General features: G+C 40.4%; 1 protein-coding gene across 1 annotated transcript in view; it reads left to right on the top strand.

Moving 5' to 3' along the window:
• HECTD4 (HECT domain containing E3 ubiquitin protein ligase 4) overlaps nt 1–15,428 on the top strand; it is a 59,113-nt gene that overhangs the window by 25,836 nt on the left and 17,849 nt on the right. Inside the window, 30 exon segments of the mRNA XM_010018542.1 lie at nt 17–121; nt 207–295; nt 573–748; nt 1,224–1,359; nt 1,480–1,621; nt 1,731–1,897; nt 2,449–2,595; nt 2,955–3,139; nt 3,660–3,813; nt 3,986–4,266; nt 4,583–4,772; nt 5,904–5,985; nt 6,618–6,820; nt 6,995–7,130; nt 7,750–7,932; nt 8,200–8,370; nt 8,760–8,929; nt 9,494–9,609; nt 10,504–10,607; nt 10,887–11,048; nt 11,182–11,330; nt 11,598–11,677; nt 11,798–11,961; nt 12,526–12,763; nt 13,195–13,331; nt 13,503–13,620; nt 14,011–14,148; nt 14,281–14,417; nt 14,592–14,752; nt 15,315–15,428. The exon segment at nt 15,315–15,428 is cut by the window's right edge and continues 1 nt beyond it. Of these exon segments, the coding sequence (XP_010016844.1) occupies nt 17–121; nt 207–295; nt 573–748; nt 1,224–1,359; nt 1,480–1,621; nt 1,731–1,897; nt 2,449–2,595; nt 2,955–3,139; nt 3,660–3,813; nt 3,986–4,266; nt 4,583–4,772; nt 5,904–5,985; nt 6,618–6,820; nt 6,995–7,130; nt 7,750–7,932; nt 8,200–8,370; nt 8,760–8,929; nt 9,494–9,609; nt 10,504–10,607; nt 10,887–11,048; nt 11,182–11,330; nt 11,598–11,677; nt 11,798–11,961; nt 12,526–12,763; nt 13,195–13,331; nt 13,503–13,620; nt 14,011–14,148; nt 14,281–14,417; nt 14,592–14,752; nt 15,315–15,428 (4,535 nt within the window).

The raw sequence follows: 15,428 nt of genomic DNA on the forward strand, positions 1-15,428 counted from the left end.
TTTGTCCCTCTATTAGAGTGTGGCTGAGCTGGAGCAGAAATGGCAGAACGAGGTAGATGATGCCATGCATGGGAAGCTGGAGAACAATGTCCCATTCTTTTATGATTATCACTTCAATGAGGTAAGCATTGTGGCTGCTGTGTGTGTGCTCCTGCTTCGTGCTGCTCACTCAATACATGTTCATCCTTTTCCTTCACTTTGTTTAGAGCAAGATGAAAGAACTAGAACTTCTGTGTTCAATGAAAGAAGTTTCTTTTGATGGAAGTGATCTGGAGAATGTGGTCCTGGCATTAAGGTCAGTAGCTGACTGTGGAGTAGACCATTTAGGAAAGGTACTTAAAAGAGCAGCTGTGGAATATCTGTGTTAAATATATTAATATTAGTACCTGCAGTTACTAGTACTTAATTACAAATCACTTATTAATTTTTTTCTGCTTTCTACTTTGTTGGCATAGAACAGATTGATGCTGTGTGTCTTCTTTAAAGTAACCTTTTTCACAGTATCACTTTATTACAGAAGACATTAAAACATAATTGAATTTGCTTCTTTTATTTTTCTTTCATAATCTTAGGGAGAAGTTTTTTCAAGAGGTGAATTCACTGATACAGAAGACCTCTCATCCCCTAGCGAAAACCAAAACACTAGTGAAGAGCTTGATGAACAGAGCAGAGCTGTTATTGCATGTCACTATTGCAGCACAGTCTGGCATCACAAGAAGCATATCTGGTACCCCTGCAGAGACTCCAGGTATAGATCTCACGGCCAGCACTGTACTTTCTTTTTTCTTTTTTTCTCAAGATATAAGTTATTTCTTTTCTCTTATTTTCCCTCTTTCACTTAAATTAAAATTGATCTTTCCCCTCCCCCTCTTTCTTTATTAAATTAAATGAATTCTTTTACAATATATGAGTTTGAGTCTCTGTTTTCTGATTGCCATAATGATGGTAAATTAAGGTCTGGTTCATAATAAGTGAAATTTCAATGTTAGTCTCCTTGAATTACTGAGAGAAAAATACTTAACCTGGTCACATCAAAACTAACTTGAAACAGTACCTGAAAACTGGAAAGTCCCAGAACTGAGTTGCAAGTTCTTGTTTAGACTGCATTTTCCCTACTGTGTGTTACAGCTTTCCCTGCAATGTCCACCCTGATTTTAAAACCAGTTTGTAAATACCCTCCTACACCAGGAATTGACATTCTGTCACATTGTGTAATATTGCAGCCTGTAAATCAGCATCTGAAACAAAAGTGATCTCTCACGCCGTCCGCCAGCCCGTCTTCCTTCGCAGTATGTCAGCGCCATCCGACTTGGAAATGATCGGTAACGAAGACATCGAGTTTGCTAGATCAAGTCAAAGGTATATGAGGATTTATTCCACTGCTTTAATAACATGGCCTTTGTTGTTAAAATCATCATAAACTTTGCAAGCAAAGCCTGGCTTACTGCTGGCGGGTGTAACTATCCTGTGTTCTCCTAGGCGCCGCCACGTTACCAGCCACAGAAGCAGCTCTTTCACTCTTCTCCAGTCACTGACCATTGAGGATAGCAGAGATAAACCCACGTACAGTGTCCTACTGGGGCAGCTCTTTGCTTTCATTGGAACAAATCCTGACCAAGCGGTATGTCCTTTTGAATGTGCTAAATGCTTATATTTCTCAATTCAGACTTTCACAAGGAAAGGAGGTGTCTTATTGTGTCTCACTCACAAAACCAAACACAATCTCGTAGGTGTCCAGCAGCAGTTTTCTGCTTGCTGCTCAGACGAGGTGGCGGCGTGGGAACACGAGGAAGCAGGCCCTGGTGCACATGAGAGAGCTGCTGACAGCAGCTGTTCGGGTTGGTGGTGTGACACATCTCGTAGGCCCAGTGACCATGGTGCTTCAGGGAGGACCAAGGTTTGTTTATTGCTCTGAAAAGAATTGTTTCAGTTTCTCTAGAAGATAGCAGATTGCTTTGCACAAAGAAAAACTGTGAGTGACTAGCTCCTGTTTACAGAACTAAATTTGCAACAACCACTTTGGTGCTTGTGGGGTTAAAAGGCAGAAACTTCTAAGAAACGCTTTTATTTGGTAGTAGAGGAACTTTCCTTTTGTACTTGGATGATGTATCCACAGATATGTATAAAGATATCTTACTGTTTTTACTTAATTCTAAATTCGTGTTAATTCGTTATTAGTGGTAGACTGAGCTGATACTAATACTGTTGTCTAAATCTCATAAATACTTTGTAAGTATTCTGTTTGTACTCAAATTGCAATCATTTGAAACCAAACTGCCCTGCACTCTTGTTTACATATGTTTCATATTAAAACATTAAGTGACTTGAATTTTAGTTCTAAATTTCTTCGAGTAGTTCTGAATATGTGCTGATTGTTTTTTAAAGCTGTATTTAGAAGCTCATTTTATTTAACCTAGAAAGCCTACCATTTCAAATATCTGTCAACAGAATTGAAGAGCTCACGTGTGGTGGGATGGTGGAACAAGTCCAGGAAGCTTTTGGAGAGACGATGACGTCTGTGGTCTCGCTGTGTGCTCGCTACCCCATTGCTTGTGCAAATAGCATTGGCCTCTTATGCACTATACCTTACACAAGGTATGAAAGCGTTTCGTGCAGAAAGAGAAGGAGGGCATCCACGGATGTCCTTAATAGGTTTTGCCTTAAGGAGACATATTATCTAGCATATACATACTCCCTTGCTTCACAAAGCCCTGTGCAATCTGGCCTTGAACACGTCCAGGGGTGGGGAGTAATGAGGATTATCTTGAGAACATCCTGTGAAATTTCCTCACAGTACAGAATTTTATCTGGGGAGGACAAGGGAGAGACAGAACCATCTTTCTGCCAAGTAAAGTGATTAATTGCTGAATTAACAGCACATTCTATATTTTCATTGTGTCGTTTAGTGACTGAGAAGTTATTTAAGTAAAATCCAAATTTCTCTCCTCATACAGGAGCGAAGAGAAGTGTTTGGTACGTAGTGGCCTGGTACAACTTATGGATAGGCTTTGCAGCTTAAGCAGCCAGACAGAATCCAGTTCAAATGAAAAACAGACCAAGAAACAAAAGGTGGCCACCATGGCTTGGGCTGCCTTCCAGGTGCTGGCCAATCGGTGTGTTGAGTGGGAGAAAGAAGAAGGTAGGAACACTGCCAAATAGGTTTCTGTTGTGTGCTTTAGAATTGTTTAAGTGCCTGAGATGTAGTGTAAATGTATTTAAAATAGGCCATTGCTCACCATGACTTCAGAACTGTGTGGGTTCTTCAGAACACACAAGTGGATACAAAAATAAGTTGATTTTCTTCTTGTTGCTTTTTTAATTCTAGGGTTTTTTTCCCTCCTTGTGGGAGTGTTTATGTTGCAGATAATTTCACGTCTGCCACTTGGTTCTGTCTAGACATAATCAGAGACCCTGAGTGATCCCTGACAGGTTTCTTCTGTGATAGGATTCACCCATAACACAAACTCATAGATATGTGGCTGTTGGTTAATGAACATGGGTGTTGTATCAGGTTTTATTTTTAGTTAAAAACATCTTCTGTAAATGTTTTGCTATAGCAAACCAAAAACCTACTAATTCCAGTTTATGGGTGAGGAATTTGTAGATGTGTACATTAATTTTGTTGATCCCAGTTGTGTATTCTTGCATTATTGTTAAAGGTGGCTCAACAGAAGCTGTTCACTCCGGTCTGGCTCGCCAGGTCTCCAGTCTTCTTACCAACCACCTCGCCCGAGCTACAGAGTGTTGTGGTAACCAAGCTGCAGGAAATGATGCCCTACAAGATGTTCTCAGTCTTCTTAATGACCTGTCAAGGTACTAGGCCTCTGTCTCTGGAGTATTTTTTCCCGTGTATGAAAGCAGGTGGGGGTTCTTTAGGGGATATATTTATTTTTATTTTTTTTTTTCCACAGTAGTGAAGGTAAAATAACTTTCGAAATCATTGTAAACTGACACTTACTCAGTCTTGGTGTTTAATCCCTTTCAGGAGTCACATAGGCAAAGCAATCCTGAGCCAGCCAGCCTGTGTGTCCAAGCTTCTGTCACTTCTGTTGGATCAGCGTCCTTCTCCAAAGCTGGTCCTTATAATCCTGCAGTTGTGTCGTGCTGCACTGCCTCTCATGAGCGTTGAGGACTGTGGAAATGTGGAGTTGCCTCCCTGGAGTTACTCGGTACCCTCTCTGAACAGTGAACAGGATGATCCCAGTGACCCAGCCTCCAAGATTGCCTCTCTGCTGTTGGCAAAGCTGGCGGATTATGTCGTACCAGGTACCAGCATCTTTCTGGTGTCATGCTAAGCCAAGAAATTGCCAAGCAAGTCATGGTTCTGCAAGGAGTTTTTGTACTGACAGAAAGCTCAAGTAGGAAAAGGTGTATGATGTGTTAGTGTTAAGATAGGGTATTTCTGTGACTTTCCACCTGGCTCTTAATTTAACTGTTCTCGGACTAAAATGAGTGTCACAGTGATGTATTTGATTCACCTCGGGTGTGTTAGCGGTACTTTCAAGGGCAGGAAGGTTTGGTGATGGAACTCATGGTTGTGTTTTAATTTATTTTGTTTTTCTTTTTTTCCTTTCTACTTAAGGGTGCCAGACAGTTCTTTCTCCAACTGCCTCCGAGCCAGATACTACTTTAACAAAAGCCAGCCCTAAAAATTCCATAAAAGGTGATAAAGATCCTGGAGAAGAAAGCGAGGCAGTGGATGGTAAACTTTCTATTTTTATTCATAAACGGGAGGACCAGTCATCCCATGAAGTCCTTCAGCCATTACTAAGGTAATCTTAATTCACTGAATTGGAGTTAGCAACCAATTTTGCCAGTCCCAGTTCTCTTTTTTTAGTGCTACAGCTGTAGAAAAATGCATCCTAGATATAAGCAAAATGTTGTCCCAGTTTGTTGTGTTTACTGGCAAAATAATAATGTAATGCAAAACTGGTTTATAGGGCTGATGCTTAACATGCTGTTACCTGGATAAAATGCACACCACTATACTGAATTTGTGGTGAGGCAGCAGCAGAAAGACTCTAAATCCCAATGCTTTCTGGGCTTGTCTGTTTTGTAGAGGACTGTTCAGCAGTGATGAGAGCAGCAAAGCTGAAACAAGAGCAGAGTATACACGTGTATAAAAAGAGGAGAGGGATATGAAGTGTGGTGTTTTGGCTTGCTTACAAGCCATGTGTAAGCCGCTAGCAAAGAAACATACAAATATCTTGATCTGTCTGAAAACAATGGCGTGAAAAATTAATTACTTGAATGATACTCCATCAGAGAAATTGAATTTATCTTGTTATGGTATTGTAGACTATGTAGGACCAACAAATAGAGCTGTCAAAGCAAAATGGCTTTAAAAGCATTGCTTTTAATAATTCATACACTGGATAATAATTTCCTATTGCAGCTTCTTTAGCATTCTTAGTACACACCTGGATCTTGAGATCTCTGAATGTCAAACAGCCAACATCATCACCTCTTGTATTTTGTGCTATTTGTTTCATCTTTCCCCCCTCCAAGTTGGTTCTGAACCCAGGCCCTAAAAATGGTACTAAAAGGTACAGCTGTCGGGTGTTGGTGGGAGAAAGGTTAACTCAGTCATCCGTGTTCAGTGAAAACCAATTGCATGATGCTTCTTTTTGAGGGCGAGGGTTAAATTGTTATGCAAATCACTACACTCAATCGTATTAAATTCCTTTTGTAAATTATGGTGCAATTGAATATGTCCTTGAATGCAAAGTATTTCTATTACTCTTGAGCAATTCAAGGGGATTGAATTTGAAAAAGATTTGAAAGCAAGGGTTGCTTTCAAATAATTTAAAGCCACACATAATGTATTTAATGGGACTGTACAGGTCAGCTGTTTTTAACACCAGTGAAAACAAAGCTGATGTGTTTTGTTTTCACTCCAACAGTAGCTCGGAAGGTCGTCCATTCCGATTGGGAACTGGAGCCAATATGGAGAAAGTGGTGAAAATGGATCGAGATATGACAAAAGTAAGGAAAGGAATAGCTAAAGAATTGTTCAACATTGTAATAATCGATGGCCACTCAGAATTCTTGGTTTTTACTGATGTTAAATCCCATTTGTTTAACGTTCTTTAACTTACAGAACTCTTCAGAAAGATAACTTTAACTGCAATATTAGCAATATGGAGTTATTGATGTAAATAACAGGGCTAAATGATGAGAAAGGGTTTCAGCTAATGGTTCCTTCAACCATTGTAGGTCATCTTTAAGCCCCTTAGTATTATCTTTCCTGAAATGTTTAATGCACACTGATGGTATTTAAATTAAATTTTCATGTATATTTTCAGACATGTTCCTGAGTATTTGCACCAGAAATACTCATATGTAGCTTTTTGATCAGAGAAGAGAAGCTATACTGTTAAGCTAAAAATGGAATGTTAAAGGCAACAAATCCATACTTTGATCTCTGATCTCTTTTTTAGATGAGAAAAAGCAACAGAAAGAATTTGTCTTATGACTGTGACTAATACACAGGAGGATGTTTTGATGTGTTCTCAGTAGTTTTACATATGCAGAGGGAAGAGAGTTAAATGCATCACATAGTGTGGCCAAATAGAGCTAACATTAGTATTTGTCTTATATGGCGATTTTATTTTCAGAGTGGCTGCTGTGAAGTGATTACAGAAGAAGCTGCTGCAGCTCTTCGAAAGGCAACTAAGTGGGCACAGTCTGGTCTAATAGTTAGTGTTGGGCCACCCATAGAAACTGTCAATCCAGAAACTACCAGTGGGTTGTCCACTGGAGACAAAAAGAAGACTGCACAAACATCTATTTGCAGAGAGAGGAATTCTGAGCTTGCCAGGTAGGTCACTTTGATCCTATACTAGTCTAGATTCTGCTTTTCTGTATACGAGTGTTTGTAGTGCTCCAGAAAATAATCTTCCCTTTTTTATGCTCTAAATTCTTGACAATTGAAGCTTCTTTTCCTTCTTGTGTTTTGAAATTAATGGGCAGATTTCTTACTTACCCTTCACAGGACGGATCCTGTGAGGCCATTCATTAGTGGTCATGTTGCAAACAGCATGGCAGCAGAGGTGATCGCTTTGCTGCATAGCTTGTTGATGGCACCGGAATCAAATGCAGCTCAGATCTGGACAACAACTGCAGAAAAAGTAAGCAAACAGATTAACTATCAAATAATACACCAAGCATGCGTTGAGTAGTTGAGAGAACATAATTCTTAGCAATTTCCTAAGCTACTCATTTCTGATGTAGTTCAGACTGGGGTGTATAACTGCACAGAAGCAGCATTTTCTGGTAGATGGTGTGGAATACATAATCAAAAATTATCCAGCTTCAGAGAATGTGTTGACATTCTCTTAATTCACATGTCAATCTTTTGAGTAATTAATAATGCTGTTTGTTTAGGGAGTTATCTTGCCTTCACTGGGTGGTTATTCTACCTTTGCTATTCAGTGCTCTTTGCCATGACCTCTGTGGGTCTAAAGCGTTGGCTAGAAAGGACAGGATGCTCCTTTTATGTTTCTTTGAATCTTGTAGCAACTGATCTGTTGCTTAGGCTAGATCCTTGAGCAAAGAGTTTTGCTAAGATGCTCTATGTAGCTCTGTGATGTTTGCACTTCAGAGAACATGGAATATTCTGAGTTATGTAATTCTCTTCAAGAAGAAGAATAATTACGAGGCTGTGTGTGGGCTAGAGGCTTGGGACGTTGTTTTTTGTTGAATTGTGCTTTGAAGTCATTCTCTGCTATTTTTTGCTTCTGTCTTCAGGTTCTGTCTCGGGCTCTGATGTACATTCCACAGCTTGGGAAATACGCTGAGAGTATTTTGGAGAATGGGAGTAGCAGTGGAAGGAAACTTGCTAAACTTCAAAGAATTGCTCGGCAGGCAGTAGCTGCCCTTTGTGCTTTGGGTGGCTTTAAAGAGACAATTAAAATAGGTTCGGAAGTTCAGGTAATCCAGTGCCATTCGCATTTTATATCTGATATGAGAACTGGTGCTTCTGATAATGTCTGGCCTGCACTGGCATACTTGGGAAGCAGTGTGCAGGTTGTCTGGTTGTGAAGCAGTTGCAATAACGCTTGTGGAGACTGCTATTGTGTGTTGCTCCTGTTTCCTAAAACACCCAGCTCTGTGTGTTGAGTTGGTGTGTGGTGTTAAACACTCAGTGTTTCTTGTTTGTAAAACCTTAAATCTTACACAGACCTTCTTTGGTTGTAGGTTTTAGGTAAAGGAATAGCAGGAAGCATTGGAGTTGTGGCATCTATTAATGAACAAGAAGGTATAGCAACGGTCAAATTTCCACCTACCAGTATAGACAGTAGAAAGACCTCACAAGCATCAGACACATTAACTATTCCATTATCTAGGCTCTGTGTTCCAAGATCTGAGGTACGGTAGTTCTAAGAATCCAATCATAAGTATAATAGCAATTATTTTTTGTCACAGCATACTGGCAATTAATCTACAGCATGTAAAAAGCCTGCTTCATCTTTGATTAAAGATTATTTGTAAAGATTGTCTCTTAATATCTGTATTTAAGTTTTCATTCAAGTAACTTGGATATTCATCTTTTTGGTGCTTAAAGATGTTTCACTGCATACTGTTACTGGTTTTTAGGGGGGGTTGTTTGTTTTTTCTTATTTTCTTTTTTTGACTGGTGTTTGGTGCTGGTTTTGTGATAGTACAAAATGAGAATTAACTCCAGGTAATGAAACACCCTCATTTCTTAGAAACTAACTACTTGAATTTAACTTTTTACCGTGCCCCCCCACCATCAGGCATTGCCTCTTCATAAACTGTCCATTACTGAGAAGGTAGTACAGGCAGTCCAGTCCATGTTGCTCCCTCAGGAGGGAAGTCTATCTATTCACACCTCACTTCCTGCAACAGGAGATGGCTCAACTCCAGTAATGGCAGTGGTCCGGCTTCTTGCTGAAATAAGAACCAGGTGAGGTTTTGTGCAACGCCTCAGTCTGTTTTGATACTGTACACAAATGTTCAAGAAAACTTAGAATCCCAGACTGGTTTGGGTTGGAGGAGATCTTAAAGTTCATCTAGTTCTGACCCCCTGCCATGGGCAGGGACACCTTCCACTAGAGCAGGTTGCTCCAAGCACCTGCGTCCAACCTGGCCCTGACCACTGCCAGGGATGGAAATCACACAGGTTCATGTTTTCTTCCTCTCTGGGCATTGACGTATGACAGCAGGGGACAAGGCAACAATTCTTGTTTGCTTCCTTAAGTACATTTATTGTCTGAATGTTGTGAAAACGAGCACCAAAAATAAAGTCCCTCTGTAACACTTACAATACATGGAGCAAATGCTTCATGTAAGTAACCATTGGGAAGCAGAAGAAAGGTGTCATTGCAGGAGTTCCAGTGGGCAGCTGAGCAACCACACGGAGATAGATCAGTTTGCTTTAAAAATAGTCTTGAATTCAATACATGTAAAGACAGCTTTGAATTCAGTATACACTTTTGTAATGCTTTAAACCCGTTATTTTTCCATTAAGAGCATGCCTGGTGATGGCTCAGCTGTTAGAAGACAGCTCATTCTGTGAAGAATTCATTCAACAGTGTCCAGCTGCTGTAGAAGTTCTTAATTTGGTAGCACAGGAGTGCAGCCCTGGTAGGTATCCAACATGTTCTTGAAGCATCATTGTCATACTCAGTTCAGAGACATAACAGCTTTTAAAATCACTTGAGTGTTTTGTCCTTCAGCTACTTAGAGTTTGACAGCAATCACAGTACAGCATGTCTCGTCATAGCTGCAGAGGTGTTAACATACAAGTAGCTAATCATCACACTAAATCATCTTGAACATTAGGCATAAAGCTGAGGCCGGAACATGATTATCCTGTGTATCACAAAAGATGCAAGTCCTGAGAGTAGTTCTCTGCTACTCCACTTCTAAACCCTCTCCATTTTTCTTGCCTCCAGTGTAACTTACTCTGTATTCCCTGACATTATCATTTCTGTTTTCTTTTTATGACCTTTTTGCTGGTGTTTACAATACTTACTTATATTCCTGATCATTGAGCTGTTGATTTCCTTTCTTCTTGTTTAAGAGAAAACTATGGGCCCAGCAGAAGTCTTAGTTCAAGGGCAAGTTTTAGGAACATGTCAGAGCCTTTCACTGGAGGAAAAGTGGCTGAAGTGAAGGATGTCAGGGTGGGAACACGGGGGTGTCAGTATGATCTCCAGTGTAAGAGGGAGGGTTCTGACTTTTTGACAGCAGGCATAAATTCTTCTGACTTCCTGCTTTTGCTGGGTTATGAACCTGCTCACTAAAATGAATTTTTAATTAACATAGCAAGGCCTTTGCTAGCCAAATATGAATTAAGCATGAGGAAAACAATTCCTTGTATGCATTAGATTTTGTCTTCAATTTTGTTGATAAGGTGAGACTATTTGATCAAATCTTTTAAAATGCAAATGTCATATTTGTTTCTGTTTACTGGTATTAAGATTGCATTTTTGGACTCCGGTAACTAGATTTGCTTGATGTGGTTTGTTGTTACAGGGGAGAGGCTCCTTGTTGTAGAAATGCAGTGTGAAAGGCTACGAATGTTGTATCGTGACTGTGCTCGGCCTCCCCCTCCTCCACTCCAAGCAGACAGAAGGCAGGTGAGCACAGAAACAGTGCTGAGCCTTCAGCCCCTTGGAAATGAAGGCAGACACAGAGTGTAGAGGGTCTGCCTGTGGTGTTGGAGCCAAACTGGCTAGATTTGTGTTTAAACATTTCATTTAGTGTGAATTTCTGTAATGAGAATTTGTTGTGATTGCAGCTGTGATAGTCACATGTGATGTATTAAATATGCACTTCATAAAAGAATGCGTTATTGGATTTCAGTGGATGACTTCAGCTCTAGTTGGTACAAGAAAATTCTCTGTTCCTCTTTGCAGCCCAAAGAAATCACTTGGAGCCCATCAAGAGTGTTTCCCCCTGTGCGAGCATGCATGTTTTCATCACATCTCACTGCTGTGACCTTCTTGGCTGATCCTAGTGCAGGCGGGGGACTTCCTCGGGGCACATTTATCTATGCCACTTCACCAGTTCCAGTACAGGTAAGAACTGAAACTGTACAACAGGTGTCATTTAATACTCAAAATTAGTACACGAAGAGAGAAAGAAAACTTTCTATTTTACCTCTGATTTGTAGGTAGTTGTTTTAAAAATAATTATTATTTTTGTTTCTAGGCACCCTCATTCTACTGGGAAATTGAAATAGTTTCCTATGGAGATACAGATGATGACACTGGACCAATAGTTTCATTTGGATTTGCTACAGAAGCTGAGAAACGGGATGGTGCTTGGACAAACCCAGTGGGCACCTGTCTCTTTCACAAGTACGTTGGAGATGTACATCAGAAATCATGGTCTTGCTCAGTATATTTGTAAGCCCCTTAGGGAGGAGGATTGTAACCATGTTCTAGTAGGCAACACGTTTTCATTGAAATGTTAAACGGGTGAATTAGAATCACTCCTTACCAAAATAAGGAGAGTTGAGTTGCCTGTTGTCAGTATCACAGCTTCCTGGACTTCAGCAGGTAGTGAGTTGTAATCCTGATGTGTTTCAGTGCTCTTTTTAACTTTCTCCTTGTGTTACTTCTCAGCAATGGGCGAGCAGTGCATTACAATGGCTCCAGCCTGCTACAGTGGAAGAGTGTTAGACTGGATGTGACTCTTTCTCCTGGTATGTAAGAGTGCAGCTAACTTTCTGGTTTACCAGATAAGCAAATATAAAGGAAACAGTGGATGAGGAAAAAAAAGACTAAATCCATGTTCTTCTTTTGGTGATCGTATTTTTCTGCAGGGGATGTAGCAGGAATTGGATGGGAAAGAACAGAAGGGACTCCACCCCCTCCAGGACAGCCAGCTAAAGGCAGAGTTTATTTTACATACTGTGGGCAGCGACTTGGGCCCTATCTAGAAGATGTCTCTGGTGGAATGTGGCCAGTTGTCCACATTCAGAAGAAGGTGAGTTTTTTGACATAAATATGTTGCTTGATACATATTTTTTCAGAAATATTAAAATTATATAGAAAGCATTGTGCCTGCTCACATATCTGTAAGAAAGTAGAGTGATAGCTTTTACCTTTGCGGAGTTAGGTTGAGGTGTTCCATTACCCTTCCCAAGTGCATATAGATGTTTTGTCATTATTTTGAACTTTTCTGCCCCTTAGGACACTAATGAGCAGAAATGCCATTTCATCAAACCACTAATGGCTTGATGAGATGGCATTACTCTGTGCTAGTAGCCCTTCTATTAGTATTCCTTCCCAGCAGTGACCTTGCTTCAAAGTAGACCAGCCAAGTGTGCTGTATCTTGAAGCTAGAAGAAAGGCAAGTTTGAAGTTTGTGTTTAGAGGCTTACTGCTTTCCCTGCTGCAGCCAGTTTTATAGCTAGTGCTGCTGGGAAAGCTGTATGGCATGGAGATGTGATCAGCTTCTCCCCTTGGCTGAGGTTTTTTGAAAGAGCAAAGAGAAGGATCAAAACAATCCACAGCTCATCTTGATGCTTTTATGTGCATCTTCTTCCAGAACACGAAGGTCCGTGCAAACTTTGGGTCTCGCCAGTTTGCCTATGCTGAAGGACAGGCTCACAGGAATGCTGCTGATCTCTGCATTGACCTTGCAGAAGAAATCAGTGCCAACTTTGAAGCATTGCCTTTTGCCATGGCTTCTGATAGTGATAATGATGCTGGCACCAGCATTGCTTCGGATCCTGGGACCCACGGACCTCCATGCAGAATCGCAGCTGTTGCTACGGCTCAACAACGTAAAGTGATGATTAACTGCTTCTTTCTAAATCTCCTTCAGGAGAAATTACAATCAACTAAGTAGGGTTTAAGCACAGCTTTACTGCGTTCCTTGGGTACTGCCTATTTAGGTTAAGAAGTATGACAGGCATGGCATACTGACTGGATTTTAGACAAGGCAATTAAAAAGATCTTACTTTGGTCTTTCTTTTGTATAGATGCACAAATTATTCTCAATTAATGCAATATAGTGAGAAATTATCAGGGCTCTGAGTACAATAAGATGTTATAGTTGATTGAATCAGCCAATTGGTTATGCTGTGTCAAAATGCATTAGATTTCCACAGACCGATTGGAGACCATGGAACACAATATATCTCAAAAACTGTGGAACATCATGGCATACCTTCCAGTGCCTTATGATCTCATTATTTCCCTGTGTGTTTTGTAGAATATGACAGTGACACATCTTGCCATTATAAAATGGAGCTAAGCTATGAGAACTTTATCACATCAGGCCCCGATCCTCATCCTCCTCCTATTGCAGACGATGAAAGTGATGATGATGATGACGATGACATTCCCCGGGTGAGGAACATGGCAAGCTCTGCCTGCTGTAACTTGTAGACTAAATATAGACCTTGTAACTCAGATTTTTAAGTTTTGCCACACGAGGCTTTTCCCTGCTTCCTTAGAGAAAATATTGCTGCTGTTAAATTCTTTTTCTTCTTGGTGTTCTGAATAACTTTGTCTTTGCAGGAGGATCACTATGCCCTGTTGGTTAAAGCCTGGGAGACTAAAGTTTTCCCTAAAAGATTCCGTAATGAGGCTGAGAGGAAGTCTGGGTTGGATCAGATTAAAGGAGCTTTACAGTTAGGTATGGTCATGCTTATTTCAATGCATGTTGTTTTATACGATGTGTAGTAAGGGTGGAGATAACATCTCTGTTTCGTTTATGCTTTACTATATTAAGGGCTGCAAATTTTAAATTAAAGAAAAAAGAACTCGGTGTTTTCATCAAGTGCTTAGAATTTGGTTTGGGCTTTTGGATTTATAAATGAATACAGGTCTGGCAAGACAACCTCTTTGTGGGAAAGCCACAGTAAGAGCAAAGTAGGAATTCTGAGCCCTGATGAGAAGCATACAAATGTCTTATCAGGAAAGCTCCACTCCCTATCTGTCAGCCTAACAGCTTATGATGTTAATGAGAATAAGAACTTAGTTCAGATGGCTGGGGAAGTAACAGGCATTCCCTTCTGTCTACCAGGAATGGTTGATATAGCACGACAAACCGTAGAATTCCTCTATGAGGAAAATGGTGGCATCCCAAGAGACCTCTACCTTCCTACTATCGAGGATATCAAAGATGAAGCAAACAAATTTACCATTGATAAAGTACGAAAAGGTGAGATCAGCAAAAAGGATCTTGAGGGGAAAATAGCAGCTGAGGGGCTCTGGTAGTTGGGATCTACTGCATAGATTGTCAACCTGAGGAGAAAACTACACCTTAAAAATCATCTTGTCCCTTTCTGATCAGGTCTTACAGTGGTCACTCGCTCTCCTGACAGTAACAACGTTACCAGCAGTGCTGTTGGAACAGCTTTACCCAAGTTTGCTATTCGGGGGATGCTGAAGACATTTGGTCTTCATGGTGTTGTCCTGGATGTTGATTCAGTGAGTAAAGATACACTGGGTGGGCTTTTAATGCACCAACCTCACACATCTGTGAACAAATGTGATTAAGTTTGGACTGAACTGCGTAGAATGCTGATGTAGTGCTCTTTCTGAAGGAAGAAAATAATATTGTCATGACTGTGTTTATTGATAGTGTTGGTTTTGGTGTTCCAGGTAAATGAGTTGGTCCAAGTAGAGACTTATCTCAGAAGTGAAGGAGTTCTGGTGAGGTACTGGTATCCTATTGACATGTTGGAAAGGCCACCAGCTGGTTATAGGAGGACTGCAACAAATGGACTGGTTACCCTGGATAATACCAATATCCAAATTCACAGGTAAAAGAAATGTAGTTAGAAGGCATTTGTATTATCTGACTTGATCTATAACATTTCCTATAGCACAGTTGTTTACTACAGCCTTGTTTTAAGCAGTAGTAAACTTCTGAATCTTATTGGAGTTGTTGGATTAAAGCTGACAAAGAGTCATTAAATCTTAATATATTAAGTGGGGTTTGAGGTGTTTTGGTTTAGGGTGGTTTTTTCTGTAATAAAGGAAATTTATTACAATTGTCTTTTTGGAAGGAATTCACTTAGCCATGTGCAAGTGTGTTTATACATGCTGGTCTAACAGGTACCTTCCTTGAAGCTTGGGTTTCTTGTACCATCAGTCTGTTGCTATCTAAAAGCTGAAGAACTCTTGACTGACTTTGTGAGAGTTATCTTCTAATTCAGGTGCTTTAATATGGTACCACGCTGGGCTGAGTGCTATCCGGAATGAATAAGAAAGATTTGGGTCTCCTTGAACCTTAAATAATGAAGTATATATGGATTGCTGCTGGTTATGGCTTATTTTCATTGTGATGAAGCAATTTGATGTTCTGATGTTTGTGTTTTCCAGAGAGCTTTTGCGCAGTGAGGCTTCCCTGGCCAAGCTGTACTGCCGCATGGCTCTCCTCAATATTTTTGCTCCCAAATCTCCACATATGTTTACTCGGCTGTTCCACATTCCTGC

Source organism: Nestor notabilis, unplaced genomic scaffold (assembly GCF_000696875.1).
Source record: "Nestor notabilis isolate BGI_N333 unplaced genomic scaffold, ASM69687v1 scaffold6447, whole genome shotgun sequence".
Lineage (NCBI taxonomy): Eukaryota > Metazoa > Chordata > Aves > Psittaciformes > Psittacidae > Nestor > Nestor notabilis.